This window comes from Populus trichocarpa, chromosome 13, assembly GCF_000002775.5.
Source record: "Populus trichocarpa isolate Nisqually-1 chromosome 13, P.trichocarpa_v4.1, whole genome shotgun sequence".
NCBI classification, from domain to species: Eukaryota; Viridiplantae; Streptophyta; class Magnoliopsida; order Malpighiales; family Salicaceae; genus Populus; species Populus trichocarpa.
The window spans coordinates 7,835,056-7,855,626 of NC_037297.2; the positions used below are offsets into that span (position 1 = coordinate 7,835,056).

The following is a 20,571-nucleotide window of genomic DNA, read 5'->3' on the forward strand; positions in this document are numbered from 1 at the left end:
CTACCTTAAGCATAAATGAAATGAGATAAGAGTTGAAAATCTCATTTTCAGGTTAAGAATATAATAAGATAATAAGTTATTGGAAAAGAGAGCAAGCTTCTCCTCTATGGGCTCCAATGTAAATGTGGTTAAATAAGTGGTGAAGTCCTAAAAGATACAAAAAAAAACCCCAAAATAATAAGATTGTTTTAAACAATAAATTGGCTGGATGTCAAGTTAAGGATTGTAGAAGTATGTTTTAGCAAGACAATCCTAAGAAAGGAAGAGTTGCACAAGCTAATATTGCTAAAATAATAAACCTATTTAAAAATGTGTTAGAAATTAGCATGTATGCAATTGTCTCATAGATCAATCTTATGTACAATCCTAAATAGTGGTGGATTGAAAATAAACCCATGAGACTTTTTTTGCCATAAGGAGGATATTTTTTACTAGGTCCCGAAATTCTCCTCTCAATCCACGGAATACATAGAGATTAAAATCTTTTAGGGACAGTGGCCTGCTGGCAGTAGCAAGCTCATCAAATAACATCTTGGCTTGCTGTAAATAAACATTAACAATGTTATCATTCTACCTCAGGTCTTGGAAAGAGCCATGGAGTTGCATAATTAATGAGTTTAAAGGTGAAGCAAGAGCAGTTTCAAGAGTTGTCCAAAAAACATGGGATGTTTGGCAATCAACGACAAGATGTAACACCTCAGTAGACAAAGACGATAGAATAACACTCATAATCAATTGATCTTGTTGCTTCCATGATAGATATGAAGGGTTAAGACTAGACAAAGCCATATCATTAGATGACACATACACAGGGGGCATGAGAGAGAGCCATTAACATAGGAGTACACACCTTGGCCTAACAAGGTTCCATCTGCATCCTCTAGTATAAGAAATAGGTGTTTGATAGTTTTAAAAAGATTACTTGTCGAGTGTTTGATAGAGGAACAATTATCGTATGAAAGGATCTGGTTGTTGCTGTGAAATCAGAGGAAAGAACCATTGCAGCAGAGTAGACGTATGGGAAAGCAATAGTAGAAGTGTTGTTGATGGCAACAACAAAAGAATAAATGCCAAAGGAGAGTGATTCATTACCAGATGTAGGAATAACAGCAGAAGCCGATACACCACCAAGGGGAAGGATTGTTGCAATAGAAGAGGGAATCGGTGCAGCCATGCAAGATTCTATATTTTAGGTGCTTGTAGAGTCCATGATGAAGAGAAATACCAAGTCTGCTCTGATACCAAGTTAGAGAATAGAAGAGCAATATAATTGTATGAATAATAATGGTTGTATAAGGGAGCAACATCAATCCTTTGTGTGTGTGTGTGTGTGTGTGTGTGTATTGTACATAATAATTACACTATGTATATGATAAGTCTTTTCTTTAATACAAAGAAACTAACTACTTTACTATTGATATACCCTAAGGCTTCAGGGAATAAAATTAAACCATAAAGAGCTAAAGCAAAAAGTCTCATTCTAATTTCTGTAAACATGTGAATCCTTATTAAAGCACGCAAATCTTTCCAAGAAAAGCATTGAAGATCCTCTTCTTTCTGTTTAGTTTTCACCTTGACTTTATAGGTTTTAATTTTCATTAACTTTGCTAGTATAGCTTTAGCACTTATCTTTGATGGATGCTCGTATGTTTTTAAAGATCCTGGGACTGGGATTTGTTAAATAATTTGAGTGAGAGTTTTTGATTGCCTATGCAAAGGATATTAGCCTCACGACCCATATCTTAAAGGATGGGCCCAACCAAAGGTTCGAGCTGGGTTAAATAATCTGAGTGAGATTTATTAATTGCCTATGCAGAGGAATTAGCCTCACGAAAGCAATGCTACTTGCACCATACTAAACCTAAAAGGTACTAGCCCATGTCATGATATGCAAATGCATGATTTATAATTTACAATTCAAAATATAAATATAAACAACAAAATATTAAAGGAAGCAAGATAATATGAACAAAATTTAGTCAATTATGATTATCGAAGACTCGACTCACAAAAATAAATTAAGGAGTCGCCATTTAAGATACCCTGCCCAGGATATGAGGGGTAGGAGGAACCACCTTAGGGGAGGTAAATGTAAAAAGAACAGTTTATTTTCTAGGCGTGATTGGCCATTTAATTAATTTGTGTTGATTTTAATAAATACCCAAGATTTATTATAATCAATGAATTTTGGTGTACATGACCTAGAATTAAGGTTTGAGAGTTCGCTTGTGTTTGAGGAAGGTGTCAGCACCCACAAAACACCGATTCCAAAAAACGATTACCTATAATAAAAAATAGCTTTTATTAGTTTCTATCATTTGCTTCCTAAGATCTCAGTGTTTTTTTATACATTATTTTTTAACTATTGTCGAGTGTATTTTAGGATTTTTAAACCTTTTTGGTAAGGGCATGAGAGATATCTTCCATATTTTATTTTATAGAAGTTATACTCATTTAGTTCATAAATCTTTTTGGATTTTCAAAATTCCCCATCAAAATAGAATTAAAAAAATTAAGCTTACTTTAGTAATATTTATTACCATTAGAGTTATATTTTTCTTTTATTGTTCTCCAATATCGAAGTTTTTTTTTTATTATTATTATGAATACCTCTTAATATATTGGTGGTATCCTAAAATTATTTTCACCTCATGAATTATTTCAAGAAATCATCTTGCAAACCTTCTAAAATTTAATCTGTAGATGAACTTTACAATAAAAATATTTATAAATATTCAAGTTGTTAATTAACAATGTTCATTATTATTTTATTATATTTACATATCAAGTTCATATTAAAATCCTCCAGCTTGTTTGGTGGGATCTTAAAATTATTTTGAGAAAATCATCTTACAAACCTCCTAAAATTTTGTCTTCGGATAATTTTTATTGTAAAATTAACAACAGCAGGTTATACATTAATTTTAAAAGGTGAAGATACACAAGAGAATTACAGGAATTAAATAAATAAACACACAAGGCAATAACAAAGATAATGTACTGCAGAGTGAGAAAATGAATTAATGTTGATGGATTAATAAAATTATCAGGACACGAATTAAATAAATAAGAGAATAAAATTGAATATCCTTGTAGTTCAGGTCTCCATTCAAATCACAACATCATACAGTATATATTTAGTTGACAATTGTTTTTTTTTTTATTACCCACCAGTTCTCCATTTGTCTCCCTTTTGGCATATATTATTAGAATTCTCTTTTTAATACCCTTGCTTCAATCATGATGACATTGACAATTGCATTCCTCTCTTCTTCTTCTTCTTCTTCTTTTTTTTTTTTTTTAAATCCTCCTAGGACCATAGTTTTGAAATTGGTTTGGTCCAGCAGGTCGATCCGGGACTCGGCCGAATCAAGACTGAAACTGGGCCGGGTTGATAAAAAAATAGGAAAAGTCATGACCCGGCCGACCCGGTCAAAATCCCGATTGCAACCCGTTAACTTTTGTTTTTTTTTTTTATTAAAACAACATCATTTTGAATTTTTTTAAAATAGAAATTAATCCGGCCGACCCAATCAAAACTCAAAACCTGGATTTTAAACCGAGCCGGTCACCGGACCGAGTTTAAAAACTATGCGCGGGACCTTCTCTTTCTTTTTCAAATGCCAAATCCCAGCCCTCTCTCTGTTTTTATTTTTTTAACCTGCTAGCCTTCCCTCTTTATATATCTCTCTTTCTAACCTCTCTTTTTGGAAACCGGCCCCTATGCTTATTTATATTGATGCCTGCCACCATCTCATTAATGAGGTGCCGCTTGAAAATTTTCCTCTCTCCCCATTGGTTGATTTGGGCGGCACAAACTGGTTCTTGTGTGCAACAAGAACCACACAAGAACCAGTTTGAGGCTAGCTTAATTAATTTACCTTCAAATTAGACCATCAACTTTTAGATTATACAAAAGGGAAATGTAAAGTGTGCATTTTGTCACTGGTGTTGTTTTAAGCACAAGTGGGTATAATCTTCAATTTTTTTCTTAGATAAAATTGGATATTATAGAGATATCATATTTAAAAATCACTTAAACAATTGTCATACAAGTCTTTCAGTAAACATAAATGATCTCTTTATATAGAATCCGCATATAAGTCAGTTAAGTATACATGTCATCTGACAAGAACCTACATATTAATTTCTGGTATCTCTCGTATCTCAGGTTATAGGAACAATTGTTTTCTTTTATGACAAAAAAAACATAATATGTGTTAGTCTCAATGACTCTAATTAATATTTAATCTTGATAGAACATTGACCAAGAGCATATAGAAACAATGCTTTTATGTATTAAAAATCTTATAATTATAACAATTTTATAATTTTATTTGAAAAATATTTTTGTCTCAAGAACTTTATTTTTACTCTAAATTCATAAATCAAATATAGATTCATTAATCAAATATAAATGAATATTAAAGATAAAGAAAACCTTTATTAATAATAAATATATTTTTATATAAATAAAATCAATATCATGTATAAGCAACTGAACGACTATAAAGCATATACACTAAAAAAAGAAATATGTTATATGTATTTTTTTTTAACTTTTTTTATTTTTTTAAATATCATCACCTCAATAATAAGAGAAAAGTGAGTAAAAAGGGTATTGTTAAGGCAACACATTCGTATTCAATTTCAAAAGAAACATACATACATATAATAAATCTACCCATGTTATAGAAGATCAAAACACCTTTGTTCATTTTTTATTATAGAAAAACTCAAAAAAGTAAGAAAGCAAACACAGAGAAACACAAAATCATCATTTTTTTATATGAAAATATTCCTACTATTTTTAGAAAAATCATTGAAAAATACGACTCTAAAAAAAATTCCACCCATAGCATATAAAATTAAACCCACCATATCTAACATAATGCTTTAATATGAGGGGGGGGGGGGGGTTGTTACTTGCTTCACATAAGAGGGAAGACTGGAGAAGGGAAGTTGCGACTTGCATGTGAGAAGAGGGCAAACTTCAAGAGGGGGGTTGCGGGAGAGAAGAGATGACCTAGTTTTGGGTGGCTGCAAGAGGTGAATTAGGGTTTCAGAAGAAAAAAAAGAAGGATATTTTAGACTTGGTTTGTCGATTTGGTTTAGGAATTAGGGGTTCAAACCAAACCGGTTTTAGAAGTATAAAGGTGTTTTTAATCGATTTTATTATTATTTTCTTAGTTTTTCGGTAATTTTCTCACCCTAACAAGATCATAAAAAAACATAACGACATGGATCTGCTGACATGCTGCTGCATCAACAGCGTAGATGATGTGAAGCATGCAGGGGTATGCTTGATAGAAAGTTAAACGTAATTCTACAGGGAGGGAAAAAAAACCAGATACTATACTTTGATTTGGTATTAAAAAACAAAAAAGATATCAATTGGGTCCCAAAGTAAAGAACTCGAATATACGGCGGCAATGGCAATTAATTAGACACTTGGGAAAGCGCGTGGGTATCATTTAGATTTTAAACAAATCAAATCACATGGCTGGAAATCCATCCACAACCCATTGACGACCTCCATTCTCAAATGCAACAAGAAAAGGAAAGGTACAGGCGACGCGCTTTACAGTTAACAAAGATTCTCTCTTTCTCTCCCTCTCATATGTTGGATTCTCTCGCGGTTGCCATTGCAGTGACCGACTGAGTGCATATTCTTGAATCATCTTTCAAGGGGCCCAATAGCAGGCAGGTAAAGGTTGATTTGATGTTGCTAAATTTATATTTAACTCTCAAATCTTGTTCACACAATCAAACATGTTGGAATTTTGCAGTTTGTATTGATTTTTGTGTTGTTAAGACTGCTTATTTATTTATTTTATTATTAGGGATTCGTGAATTGTTACAGGTGAACTCAAGACATGTTTCAGTATTGAAACTTTTCCATTATTATCTATTTGATTGTGGGTTTCTTATCAGCCAAGTGTGCTCAAGGTTGAAATAGAAATTCCTAAATTGTTTCAACTTTTGATTTCTCATTTTAGGAGTTCTGAACGCAGACTTTTGATAGTGTTTCATGTGTTGGGTCTTTTACCCTGACTAATAGAACTGCAAAGCTCATATGATAATCTTTTTTGACTTCTCTGTTATTGGTCTAACGCATGGCATGCTTTGTATCATGAAGGCACTTGCATTAAATGGCGTTGGTTACAACTGCTGAAGTTTGTGACACAAATCCACAGCAAATTGTCAGTGGTGAGCTTCGAGCACTCCAGCCAATCTTTCAGATTTATGGTCGGCGCCAAGTCTTCTCCGGTCCAGTAGTGACTCTTAAGGCATTTGAAGACAATGTTTTAATTCGTGAGTTTCTTGAGGAGAGAGGTAGTGGTAGAGTTCTTGTTGTAGATGGTGGTGGCAGTTTGCGCTGTGCAATACTTGGAGGTAATCCTGTGGTACAAGCTCAGAATAATGGATGGGCTGGTATAGTGGTTAATGGCTGCATACGTGATGTTGACGAGATTAATGGTTGTGATATTGGAGTGAGAGCCCTGGGCTCCCATCCGATGAAAGCCAACAAGAAGGGTATCGGAGAGAAACATGTTCCTATTACCATAGGTGGCACCAGAATCAGTGATGGAGAATGGCTTTATGCAGATACTGACGGGATCTTGATTTCTCGAGCAGAGTTATGTGTCTGAGCCACCTTTTCCTTTGAAGATAGTTCTTCAGAAACGCTAGTACTGGCAAGTAATTTTTCTAATGTTGCTTTAGTTGTAAAATTGTCTTTGGTGCTCACATTTACTTCTAGACAACCCTGTAATATGAATGTGAGGGTGAAAATTTGCTGGTCTATTCGTGATTTCTAGATTAGAACGGTGAGCTGTTTCTTGCTGTCAGGTATTGTGTCAGAAAAATAGTTAATGGGGTTGCAGAATACTTCAACCTCTTTGGGATTTTATCTATAATGAAACTCGTGCTACGTTATTTCATATTTGTCTCTGCTCTTGTCTTTCTTTTCTCTGAGTTTCTATTTATGTTGGGTTCAAATATCATTTTCCTGCTGAGAAACTAAATTCTCTCCGCATCGTTATTTTGCATTTTGCGTATCAAAAAGCGGGGAAAGGAGGTTTGATGACCCCCCAAAAGCGATTCTAGGGAAAACAAGCAAGATTGCGTTGAGTGGTGATTTGGTGATCGTTTTAGGACCGTTGTTTTCTTGCTGTTTCTTCCTGGAATTGAATGTGTCATGTTTTGGTTATTCGGTATTGAACTCTGCAACATTTGAAGTTCTGGCTGTTTGTTCACACAGTTATCCTTTTTATCCATGAGGACAACATTATGTTATTGATAGGATTTTTCTAGGAAAAATTGAGACTTGAGAGAATGATCACCAGGTTGGACTGTCATGGATTAATTCTTTCTTGCTTATCATTTATTATTGACTCTTCATCTCTTTTTAATTTTATATGCATAATGCCTTAGCTAGACCCGGACACTTTCCCTGAATCTGACTTCCGGATCATAACTGCTGCACAAACAGACCCTCTGGGAAGATTTGTCACCCAGGAAAAGAAAGTATACTGATCGGACGTGTTCAAGAAGTGTTCTCAATGACAAACGCTAGCTATTCCACATTCCCGGCGGGGCTTACATAGCATAGTAGGGTATGTAACACTTAGCCTTTTATTTTTCAAAACTCCATCCATTATGAGGCCTCTCATTTCCAATCGGTACATTGAATCTCACATATATGAAAAGACTTTTTCCCAGTGCGTTTCACTGCTCATAGATGCAAGACATTGTTAGTGCTTGACAGGCGACTTCCATACGCTGCCCCTAGTCCAATGCTGGCCTCGTGTTTTGTTTTTTGCCGACTTGGGGAGGACTCCCAGCTTGTAAGAACTTCCACCATCCTGGAGCATGTGACATCGGAGTGCTGTCACGCACGAGTCCCAGAAAATGAGCAAAGCAATGTCGTCAATCATTCATTGCAACAATGGGAACCACAAAATGAAACTGAAAAGGCTTCAACATCTAAATAATGTTGCTCTTGCTGGCCTTCTCAATTGAACTCGGACTTTGATTGGAATTTGTTCTGAACCCATGCATTTGAGAGTTTCTCATTTCCAGCAAAATCGTTCTATAGAGCTTTGGAGCGTGAAGAAAAATGAAATCCAGACAAGTAAACCAACCCACATTGAGGTGGGTAAGACGCTTCTCTTGTTTGTTTCTTGCAACCGAGGCGATAATATCACATATCAAGCCCATAGGGTATAGCAAACACTAGCCCATTGAGCCTCGTTACACTTGACTCAGAGTAAAAAATTTCTGAAGCGCATCCAAGTATCCGTAATTTGTTTTTTTAAAAAGATTTTGATCGATATTTTTATTTCAAGATAGAAAAATATTTTTTTCTTGTGCTAACTTAGAAAACTCGGTGGGATAATTTAGAAAATAATAAATTAAAAATTTTAATTTCAAATTAAATCAATTTTGAAAAATTAAATTGATAAAATAATATTTTAATTTTTTTTAAAAAATGAGTGAGGTAAACTTGTGATGCAATTCATGCATGTCAACGGATTCAATAATTTTTTTATCATATAAATTATTATTTTTTAATTATATGACAATAAACTACATTATAATTTCTTGTATGATTTTTTTTGTTTTAAAAAATGGAAAAAAAAACATGGTAGGTGTCTGGGGTTGAGATAACAAAAATAGATAATTAATAACAAATGATGAAATTGAACTTTTAGGTTTGAGTTGAATAAAAAATAAATCATCGATAATAAATGGTGGAATAAATATTTTTTTTTAAATTAAGATAAAAAAAGCATTAAACTAAAAAAATAAAAATAAATAATAGCCCAGATGCTGTAGATTAACCCATTAAACTTGCAACCTAAATCATTAACTTTGGATTTAATAATTTTTTTAACTGAAATATAAAATAAAAAAATAAAAACAAAAGTAAAAAAAAAAAACCCAAAAAAGAACCAAGTGTGTGGGCATGATGACGCAACTTGCCTTGATATTAAAAGAGAAACAACCTAGATATGTGGCCTTCCAGATCAGCCCATTTGTCTGAACCTATTTTTATTTATTTTATTTTTTAAAAGGATAAACAAACTCTATATTTTTTTTTTAAAGATAGTAAATGATATATCATTTACTTTTTATAGAATTCAACGACTAGAGTCGTCGGAAAAACAGTGATTTGGCTTTTTTTTTTTTTTATTTTTAATTTCTTAAAAAAACAATTGAGCAAATGCTAAAATGAATTCACCACACGGCTTATTTGGTTAATAATACTGTAAAATGCAATTTAAGCTGATATTGCGGCTGGAAAAAGGTTGTCCACACACCACGAAATGCAATTCACTTAACAAACTGATTCTGAATCTACAATGTCCTGTTCATCAACGGCCATACTTGTGTCTTCCCTGGTAATGCTTGCCGATGAGCATTCCGTACTGTCCACCATCTCTCCATGCAAAATGATCGCCTTTCTCTTCCTCCTCCTTTGCTGCCATCTTCTCAAGACCTCTGAAATTCCCTTTTCATCCCTTCCTTCAGCTCGTGCCTCTTTTGATTCTCCAGTATACTCTGTCTCAGCACTATCGGGGCAGTAACTGGGATCTACTGCTGTAATTGGGAAAACAAGTGGTCTGCAGCAACTTAGAATAATTATGAGCATCGTGATGTAAATATATATGGATGCCCAGACATAAAATGTCCATTTCCAGTTGCGCACCACTTCTTTTGTCCATGGCAGCTTAGAAATCAGGAGGATCTCCGCTTCATATAACTGTGGGAGGCATACTGTTCCAGCCCTTGGTATTAAAGTCACTCTGATCACTTTGCTTCGTGGATGCCTTTCCTTGAGCTGTAACATTTTAATGGAGATCTTCTGAGTTTCTTCAGAAATTCCTAATAGTAAGGGTGCACCCATGAGAAATGTTCGTAGAAGCCGAATTGGCAGGCTTCTGAACCGCAACATGCATGGCTGGCTAGATTTTGCCTTCACGTTTCCATCAGCTGATAAAACTTCTGCAGTCAACTGAAGTAGGGCAACGAATGAGAAATTGAGCAAGACATATATATAGGTGAGAAAGAGTAAGTTCATGCATCGAGTTAGTGAGAGGAGACATATATCATGTTAAAAAAACAAAACAAAACAAAATCAAGAATGCCTTGGATCAAATTATAATGAAATTGTAACCTCAGAATAATTAGAAATTCAAACCTTGACTAAGTGATTGGATTAAATTAATGTCCATTAACATAAAATTACGCGTTAGGAAAAAAATCTCCTACATCTGTCTCCGAGGGTTGGAAAGAACTCATTTTCGACCATTAAAATTGATGCCCCTATGCTCTTCTGGTGTGTTGACACTTTACAGTTAGCCAACTTAAATAAAGTAAGACAAAAATCAATACTCAAAACACTTTGAATCTTTACAGAACCATTACTAGTCAATGGTTTGTTCACATTTTACCCTTTCTCACATCATTTTGATTCTTCACAATCTCCTTCATCTTTTGCTTCTCTTTCTTATCCATAAACTAAAATAAAACAATATATTTCCACCCTTACCCTCAGCAACTGCCCTCTTTTTATAAACATGCATCCATAGACATCACATCACATAAAACACTATCAAAACAAAACAAGACAAACGTTCATCCATGATTACCTTGTTATTGCTATCTCGATTTAGCCACTTTAATTTATAAGGCTTAGGGTGTTTTTTTGTCTTGAGTTGCAACTTCTATACTACCTCATTAGACACCATATTCTCTTAACTATCATTGTTAATGATCAAATTACATGTTTTGTCCTTAATGGTACAAGTTGAATGAATTAGACTAGTGTTTAGCCAATCTCCAATCGAATCACCTTTAGAGTAAGCAAATTCTCTTAGATAACTAAGTTAGCACCATTATCACCTTGTAAAACTCCCCTTGCTATCATCATAAACAAGATATCACCTTGTAAAACTCCCCTTGCTATCATCTGAATCATCATAAACAAGATATCACTCACATTCTGATTAGGTTCTTTTGCCAACAAATTTTTACCTAGAAACCCTCTAACTTATAACACTTAGCAATTTGATGCCCCAGCTCGCCACATCTGAAATGTAAAAATTTAAAACTAGATTCAAAACCAGAACTCTAACTTATGGTTTATTTATCTTCTGATTCAAGTTGAATTGATGTTTTTTTTTTCATTGGTTCACACCTCTCTATTGTTCTAGTCAAACCAACTTGTTAGTTACCTTGACAACATGTTGTTTCTCCATGATCAAAACCCTTTAATAGGCTTAGACTGTGCATAAAAATTGCAAACACAACACGTTTTAGATGGATCGACGTAATCCACTTAGGTGCATGACAACCAACTACTCTTCAGTTTCTAACAAATCATTCCTAGCCGCTGATTCTCCCACCAGTTGGTAGAAATCATCAGTGTATTCATTAATAATTCTCCCATCTTGTCTCAATGTATGGAGTCATTGGTACAAAGTCTGGGTATACCTGAATGGAAGAAAGTTTTCCTTTACCCTCTTCTTTATCTTCTCCCAACCACTGATTCTTAGCTTTCCTTACCTCTCTCGTGTCCTCTTTAACTATTCCCATCAGACAAAAGCTTGACCCTTCAAACTAATCGTAATCAACTTTAATTAGTCGTATATGTTTGGGAACCTCTCTGTACTAAAAAAATGATTTCACCTCATTCATTCAATCAATGAACTCCTATGCTTGTAAAGTTCTTAAAAATTTAGGGATTTTTAATATGAAATCTAAAGTCTCTAGTTCTAATTTCTTCTTGATAAAAAGGTTGCCTCTTCCACTCATGTCTTTACAACTAGTTTATGTTACTTTCTAAAGATCTTTGTTCACTCTCCCCCTTACCCTGTTTCTATAGGTCTCTCTAATCCAACTGATAAGTTAATTCAATGATTTTCCTTTGTATGCCATCTATTATAAGCTCCTTGACATTTCTCTCTTGAAGAGGAACCTCTTCATCCTTTCCTTGACTATGCCTTGCTCTATGACCTCTTCCTACCATGGTTGTTAGCAGTACATAACAAGCAAACAAATATCCACGGAATCACACCATACAACAAGCAATAACCTATGATTGTTGTGCTCTAATAAAGATAGAAGAACAAACAATATAAAATTTTACTGAATAGGATCACATCACAAATCCTAATTCAAAATTTTATTATTAAATATTTTACTATATAAATATTCTAATCAAAACTCATTATAGCTCTTCTAGGCTGCTTATATACTAGTAAAATTCCTAAATAAAATTGAAAAATAATAAAATAATTTTAAACTAAATAAAAAAATAATCCTAAATCAACTAGGAAAATATAACAAATTTAAAATAGTAACTTCTAGGCTTTATCATAAAGCCTTCCCGATCTCTAATTGCTTTAAAATTTTAATCCAAGATCTCTAGAATCTTCTAAATTTTTTTAATATGATCCAATGGTTAGATCAAAATTATTCAATGTTAGCACATCCTTTTCCTTAAGTATTCAACTTTGTTCAGGAACTACTCTACCTCTAAATAACTTGTTTAATAGTTAAGGGGTTTAACACACTTGAACTTTTTAAAACTATCTTATCTTGCGCTACCTTCTTGATATTTAATGTCGAAATAGGGCAAAAATTATTATATATGCTTATCTTATTGGTTAAAACAAGAATTAATATGTAAAGCAAATGATGCTGTGGTACTTAGCGAGAAGGATAACAAGTTTATTAATCATCTAAGCGTTCAAAATTTTATCCCTCGATTTGTTTTTTCAAAAAGCTAATAAACACTATAAATAGAGAACAAAAGTAACCCTAATAATAATGAATACAAAAAACAAAATAAAATCCTAGAACTATTATTAATTTTCTAATAAACCACTTTCCAAATTAAATTTAGGTAATAAATTCTATAAAATCTTAAAATTAAATGATAGCGTGTTACACTTCCCACAAGTCCACAAGAAGCTATTCTAAGTAGTAAAACTCACATCGGAGTTCTTTGCTCTCTAATAGGTAATCACATAAGTATAACTTCATGAAGTTCTTTGATCTCTTTATTTACAGTACATATAGCACATGGTTGGTTTAAATTATTATCATTAATTCCCTGATCTTCTTTGACATGGTCATTTACTTTTTCCACTATTATTACACAATAGACTAAAACAATTGGGTTTCTTATGATCAGTGGGGCATGTAAAACACAAAGAAAGACATAGCCAATATCAAATTCGTGACAATTTTTATTTTGATTTTAAAATTTATTTTGTTTATTTTTTAGTTGAGAGTAACTTACCAAAAAAGATAGAAGAGAGAAAGTTGTCGATTGTCATATTTTCAACAACCAAACAGTCAAGCATGGTGTTAAAGGGTTCAATTTAGTGAGAGAAGTTTGATAGTAGTGTTTTTATTTTCATATTGCTTGAAAAGTAGATCGGGCTCAAAAGTGAATTTCTTTCTCTTTTGATTTTGTGTTTTTGAACCGATTTAAAAATGTTTTAAGTTGAAAATTTTATTTATTAAAATTTTAAAAATTTTTAATATGCTTTTAAATAAAAATAATTTTTTAGAGTAATCTCGTGATTTTTCAGCCACTATTTTTAGCCAAATTCTTAGCACAACAAGCAACCTCCCAACAAGCAACGTCTGCTTAATAATAAAAAAGGAAGTCATCCACTTCTAAGACCAAGATAAAAGAAAATCTAGTAGGTGGTCAAGTGGTAAGAGCTTGGGACCAAGGGGTTTGCTCTCCCTGTGGTCTCAGGTTCGAACCCTGTGGTTGCTAATATGATGGTCACTAGAGGTTTACATGGTCATTAACTTCAGGGTCCGTGAGATTAGTCGAGGTGCGCGCAAGCTAGCCCGGACACCCATGTTAATTTTTTAAAAAAATCCCAAGCAACACCTCGTATATTTCATCAATTTGTTACAATCAATAAGGCAGGATATCCAGTAAAATTAAGTTGTGACATTAAATCTATCATACTCACTCCGATTATAATCTTCAATTGAAACTAATTAAAAAGTACATGACAATAACTAGGTTTATTGCAAGCCTCTTTTTTATTCATGATCCATGTTAGCATCTAACACAAAATATCATAATCTTCTCCGATCCTTGTAAAAAATCCAACTGAGCCGTTCAGAGTGACAATCATGCCTTTGCATCGACACCACCCGCCTCCTAGACCATCACAAAGTCCTAGTTTGCCTGCAGGAAAAACTATGGAAGAAAACTCAAATACCCTAATTTTTATTCATCAAAGGATATTACTATATCCTTTAACCTCCCTTTAATTTTAAGATGTTCTAGAATTTGTTACCTTTATTTAATTAGGCAAGTGTTTTATTAGAAAATTAGTTATAGCTCCATAATTCTATTTTTATTTTTTTTTATTAGAGTTTTTTTTTTGCTTAAATTAGGAATATCCTGATGTTAGTTTCCAAAATATATCAATAGATGTTGCGCTAGTCATAATCGTGAAAGATTTGATGTCACAATTTTCAATGAAGATCCAAGTATTGGAGAATTGATCAAAGTAATGGAATCAGATTAAAGGGAAGCTATTTTGTGATGGAAAAGGGTCCAGGGATAGATTTATTCCTAATGCTATATATTTAGTAGATGTGAGAAAAAAACCAAAAAACCGATTAAATTGAGAAAATTAGAAAAAAAAATAATTGAAAAAACCAAACTGTGAAAAAAACCGATTAGAATTTTGAAAAAATTAACCGGTTCGGTTCGATTTTATAAGCCTAAAACCGAAAAAACCGAACCAAACCCAAACCGGAAAAAACCGAGCTAAACTGGAAAAAACCGAGTCAAACCGTGCCAAACCGGAAAAAAACCGAGTCAAACAGGAAAAAACCGAGCCAAACTGCAAAAACTGAGCCAAACCAGTTTGAACCGGTTTTTATTCCAAAATAACCAAACCGAATCGAAACCGATCGGTTTGAATCGGTTCCAGTTCAGTTTCGGTTTGTTTTAAAAGAAAAACAATTTGATTATTATTTTTGATAAAAATCAAACCAAACTGAAAATAATAAATCCTATACTTGGTGAAAGAATAGGCTTTATCCTTAACAATGTGCCATGTAAGGTAAAAGCTATAGAGAGAAAAGTAGAATGAACAAAGGAAAGGTTGTGAAATCAGTTTGTTTGGAGTAGACAATTTCAATTTAAAAGTTAAAATCCTTTTGGATTTAATTAGTTTATCAGGCACGAGGAGTTTTTAGAAAGGTTATATATATATTGTTCTATTCCAAATCCTTGTCTCGAATGACAGTACGGAAGAGTTCAATTTTTTTTTAGTTTAACGTGGGTGTTCAGGCCAGCTTGCGCGCACTTCAACTAATCCCACGGGCCCTGAAGTTAACGACCATGTAAGCCTCCAGTGGCCATCATATGAGCAACCACAGGGCTCGAACCTGAGACCACAGAGGGAGCAAACCTCTTGGTCCCAAGCTCTTACCACTGGATCACCATCTAGATAATACTGAACCTAGATAATACTGAACTTGATGGTTGAGTTTTTAGAGCCTCTTTTGTATGAGGTGATTTTTTACTTCAATATTTTTACTGTAATGTTCCTTTGGTTTTTCTATTTTGTTACATTTATTTAATTAGGAAACTGTTTTATTAAGAAATTAGAAATAGTTCCGGGAATGTCTATTTATTCAGGGTTTCCTAATTTCCTATTTCAAGTCTAGTAATAGTAGCCTTTTGCAATTTTTTTTTTTGATAAATAATAAAAATCGAGATATTTGATTTTTTTTTCCTACAGCTTTGCTATGATTTCTTTAGGGTTTTTAGTACAAAAAATAATTTGCGTGAAGAACTCAAGATCTGAGATGGATTTCATTATTCTTATATATAAATATTAATAAAAATATTTTAAAATATATAATATTATTGGAAATTAATAAATTACTAACACACACATATATTTGTATTCTTAGAAAATAATGAACTAGGATTTATCAAGATATGACATATAAAAGCTAAATTAATTAATATATTAGTGCATATATATGATTTATTGTTACCAATTTATTAATTTATATATTATTACTTGACATTACACACACACACACACAGTATATTACAATATACAATAAATATACATATTAGATCATATAAATTTTATTACAAAAATAGAAAGTTATTTTTAATGTTAAAGAGCAAAAAATACTTCATTGTACTATATATTTTACAAAAAGCTAATAACTCAAATTAAAGTGTTATGGGTCAACTTATTGTTTAGAAAACTAAGGTTTCAAAAACTAAGTTAATTAACTGAAATCCAAAACACATACATACATACATACATACATACATACATACATACATACTCAACAATATGGCATACGTACCTGAAACATCCCAATTTGCCTATTGTGATCAGATTCAGGCATCAAGAGAGCCACAGAAACATGGAATGTGTGCCCAAGTGGAACTCCCATGAGCCCTTTCTTGATGCTCCCATCGTCGACAAACCCACCAAAAGTAAACACCGCCTTAGGGTTCGCATCGGTGTAATCAAAGAATAAACTCTCTCGCATAAACACAGGCTCCTCTATCCACAGTTGAATTAATCCAACACCCAACATTGCAGCCAGTAACATCACCACTATCATAACCATGCACACGTGTACAGCACCAACAATCCCAAAACCTATCTTTCTCAACAGCGTGGTGGTACCATGGATGACTTTAGAGGGAGCCTTGAGAAACACTGATTCCACGGCGTCTACAGCCTCCTCGGCACGGTGGTAGGAGTCTGACGCTATGGAGAAAATTGCTATGAAAGGTGATAAGAGAGCCATGATACAGTTGTAGATTGTATCTGAATAGAAATAGATTATTTGTGTGAACCAATCGGCTTTGGGTATTAGGTTGCAGTATTCTTCTTTTTTCATAGCTAATAGCTCTCGTACAGTGGTGGTGAAGGAGGAGGAGGAATATCAATGAGAGAGTATCGCAGGCTTTTGAGCCCCCCCTGCACTGCATGCAAAGAAACTGCAACGTGGAGGCAAGGAAGAGCAAAACATCGACGTGTGTTGGTATGAGTCATACATGACTTCTTTCCCTTTTTGTTTCGGTGAAAAGACCATAATTCTCTGTAGAAAATTACTAATCATCTTATCCACATTTCGATCATATCAGAAGTTAATTTTGAAACGAAAATTCAAAGCGTCAGTTAAATAAAATAAATCAATAATTATAAATAGAAAAACATATATAATGTCTTGTCACGTATAATTATTAAATGTTTTTTTAATGTTAATAATAATTTATAATTATAATTAAGAGACCTCATGTTGTTGACCCTGCTGTTGTTGTCGTGGATGGCCTTCATTGCGAGGCAGAAGCCTCGCGCAGGAGGTTCTATAGTATAAAATAGTGGTGGATAAAAAAACTGAAAAATCAATAAAATTAAAAAAATAAAAAAAATAACTAAAAAAATCAAATCATGGAAAACAAACCGATTAAATCAATTAGAATTTTAAAATAACCGAACCGAAACCGGTCGGTTTGAATCGGTTTCGGTTCGGTTTTGGTTTTTTTTTAAAAAAATCGGTTTTGGTTACGTTTTTTAATAAAAACCGAACCGAACTGAAAATGATCACCCCTAATACAAAGGATTGTTCCTCACGCTGCTGGTGGCGGGCAGAGAGCCAACTGCTGACAATAGAGAATTAAAGATGAAGAGAGGAATAATTACGATTCTACCTCATGGTCGTATTTTTTAGGGTATTATTACTATTATACCCCTATCACTTATAATTTATTACAAAAAAGATTTTGGGGTGTAATTTATGTATTTACCTATGCCTTTTATTTCTTATTATATTTTGGCTTTTGGGATAGAATTACAATCTTGCCCTTACTTATATAAAATATTGATTTTATATTTTAAAATTGAAACACAAATTATATTAATTGTAGAATTAATTTTCCTAATAGGATTAAGATTGAATTAAAAATTTTTAGTTCAAATTTTTTTTTTTTGTGTTTTGTAATATCTTAATTGGGTTAGGATTTAATTAAAATTTTTAGTTAAATAATGTTTAGAGAAAAATAATTTTTCTAAAATAAAGAGAGTTTTTAAGCAGGAAAAGTTTTATTTAATAGATTCTAAAATAGTTTAAGATGTTAATAAGAACTTTAATATGATTAATTTTCTTATTAAAATTTCAAAATTGTTTTTTTAAGAAAGAAAAGTATTAAATAAATTTTATTATATTTGGAAAATTATCAATTATTTTAATAATTATATATCTCAAAAAGTTGTTTGATGCGACGTATAGAATTAAGAGGTAAGAGACCTCTAAGAAATTATTCCACTGCAAGATGACAATGAGTTCCTCGATGAACACCCATGTATTGAGGATGATTGACTATTTTAAAAAATTAGACCAATTAGGATTTTTCATGGACAACATTTGTTCTTGCAATCTAAGCATAAAGCCTATTTAGGGCATCAAGAATGACAAAAGAACTTATCATCATTGTGGCAAGTAAAGCCACTATAGGAGGAACTACGAAGATTATCTTACAACCATGAAGACTAAAAAGCTTATTGAAGCTTCTGCTTCATGTGAGTTTATGATTGAATAAAGATAAAGTGGATCTACGAGTTGGTAATGAATCAAGAGTTGTTATGTTAACTTTACCAAGTAGGCTGATATTAGAACTTGATAATTATTATTTTGTTCTAGTACTTTCTAGAAACTTCATATCCATTTTTGAATGGATTTAAAATTGTTATTAAGAGCAAATTTTGTCCCTTCTATAATAATGATTTTTATAGATCTAGTACTTATACAAATGGTTTGTATATACCTGATCTTGAAATGTTCAAGTTCAATATAAATTACAAGAAGAACAAATTAGATAATTAATATTCATATTATTTATGGCATTATAAACTAGGTCATATTAATGAAATAAGGATCACCAAGTTATATAAAGAAGGATATTTAATTCTCTTGATTATGAATGATATAAAACTTGTAAATCTTTTTTTATCATGTAAGATAACCAAAACACTATTTATAGAAAGAGTGAATGATCTAATGAATTATTAGGTCTAATATGTACAAATGTATATGGATCAATAACAATTCACGCCATAAATGAATATACATGTTTTTATCATTAATGACCATATTGGATATAGTCATGTGTATTTGATGAAAGTTTGAATTATTTGAAAGGTTCAAAGAATTCAGAAATGAAGTTGAAATACAAATTGAAAAAAGTATTAAGATACTTCGATCGGATCGAAGTGGTGAATACTTCAACTGGGATTTTCAAGATTATCTAAAATAGAATGAGATTCTCTCATAATAGAATCTAAAATAGAATGAGATTATCTAATAATGGACACCTCTTGAAAGGAGAAATTACACCCTATTGGATATGGTGTAGTCCATGATGAGCTATACAAACCTTCCTCTTTTTTCTAGGACCACGCCCTATAAAATACTACTTACTTTTTAAAAAGGGTTTCATCATAATCTGTTGATAAGACTCTATATGAGATATAGAATGATGAGAGACTAATCTTATTATACTTAAAAGATTTGATATGTGACGCTTACGTGAAGCGTATTATATCTGAAAAGCTATAAGCTAAGTAAGATAAATATAAGTTTGTGGAGTATCCAAAAGAAACTATTATATATTATTTATATCATCCCGTTAATTAAAAATACTTGTCTCAAAACATGCTACCTTTCTAGAAAAAAAATTTGTTCTTTAAAGGAGCAATAAGAAGAAAATAAAACTTGATGAAGTTCAAGAATCACAAACTAACATTCAAATGGAACCTAAACCCGAGGCTATAATATTGGATGTACAACCTAAAGCTTAATAAACATAAGAACTTTGTAGATATGGTAGGAAATGTCATGCACACTAATGAGATATGGAAATTCATGAAAGTTAAAAATGACAAGTTTCTTATACTTGATGAGTTTGCCAATTATATAGAACCAATATTTGATATTGAATCTAAGAAATAGCTTAAGGCCATGAAATCTAAAATGGATTTCATGTACACTAACTAGGTATGGATCTTGGTTGATCCATTTTGAAGGATAAAACCCATTGGATATTTGTTGGTCTTTAAGAGAAAGATTAGCATGAAAGGCAATGTACAAATGTACAAAGCTATATTAGTTGCCAAAGGTTACAACTAAAGACAAATAAGTTGACTTTAATGAAATCTTCTTGCCGGTAACTATGTTAAAATCTATAGACTTTACTTGCTATAGCTACATACTATGATTATGAGATTTGAAAAATAAATGTCAAAATTATATTCCTTAATAGGAATCTTTAATAAGATGTGTATATGATACAACTTGAAAGTTTTGAATATAAGAAATTTGTCAATAAAGTATGTAAGCTATCAAAACTCATTTGTGGACTCAAGCAAGCTTCAAGGAGTTAAAATATTCATTTTAATAAGATAATTAAATAGTTTGATTTTATCAAAAACACGAATGAAGCTTATGTTTATAAAAAGATTAGTTGAAATGGAG

At 32.4% G+C, this 20,571-nt stretch overlaps 2 protein-coding genes across 4 annotated transcripts; one reads left to right on the forward strand and one right to left on the reverse strand.

Annotated features, from left to right (window-relative positions):
• Positions 1–5,426: 5,426 nt before the first annotated feature.
• LOC18104232 (putative 4-hydroxy-4-methyl-2-oxoglutarate aldolase 2) lies at positions 5,427–6,944 on the forward strand. Of its 3 annotated transcripts, none has more exons than XM_006375983.3 (2): positions 5,427–5,707; positions 6,140–6,944. In XM_006375983.3, the coding sequence occupies exon 2, from the start codon at positions 6,153–6,155 to the stop codon at positions 6,651–6,653; it is 501 nt and encodes a 166-aa protein (XP_006376045.1). In that variant the 5' UTR covers positions 5,427–5,707; positions 6,140–6,152; the 3' UTR covers positions 6,654–6,944. The 3 variants fall into 3 exon arrangements, with proteins under 3 accessions (XP_006376045.1, XP_006376047.1, XP_024438909.1); XM_006375985.3 differs by having other exon boundaries at positions 5,454–5,703; XM_024583141.2 differs by lacking the exon at positions 5,427–5,707 and adding an exon at positions 5,763–5,949.
• A 2,399-nt stretch (positions 6,945–9,343) lies between these two features.
• LOC18109590 (seipin-1) lies at positions 9,344–16,845 on the reverse strand. Its single transcript, XM_024583851.2, has 2 exons — positions 16,393–16,845; positions 9,344–10,021 (listed from the first exon to the last, which is right to left on the reverse strand). The coding sequence occupies exons 1-2, from the start codon at positions 16,843–16,845 to the stop codon at positions 9,344–9,346; spliced, it is 1,131 nt and encodes a 376-aa protein (XP_024439619.2).
• Between the last annotated feature and the right edge of the window lie 3,726 nt (positions 16,846–20,571).

Coding starts and splice junctions, on each gene's coding strand:
- LOC18104232 (XM_006375983.3), top strand. CDS start 6,153: ATGGCGTTGGTTACAACTGCTGAAGTTTGTGACACAAATCCACAGCAA.
- LOC18109590 (XM_024583851.2), bottom strand. CDS start 16,845: ATGGCTCTCTTATCACCTTTCATAGCAATTTTCTCCATAGCGTCAGAC. Junction 10,022..16,392: donor GGCAAATTGGGATGTTTCAG/GTACGTATGCCA, acceptor GCCCTACTTCAG/TTGACTGCAGAAGTTTTATC.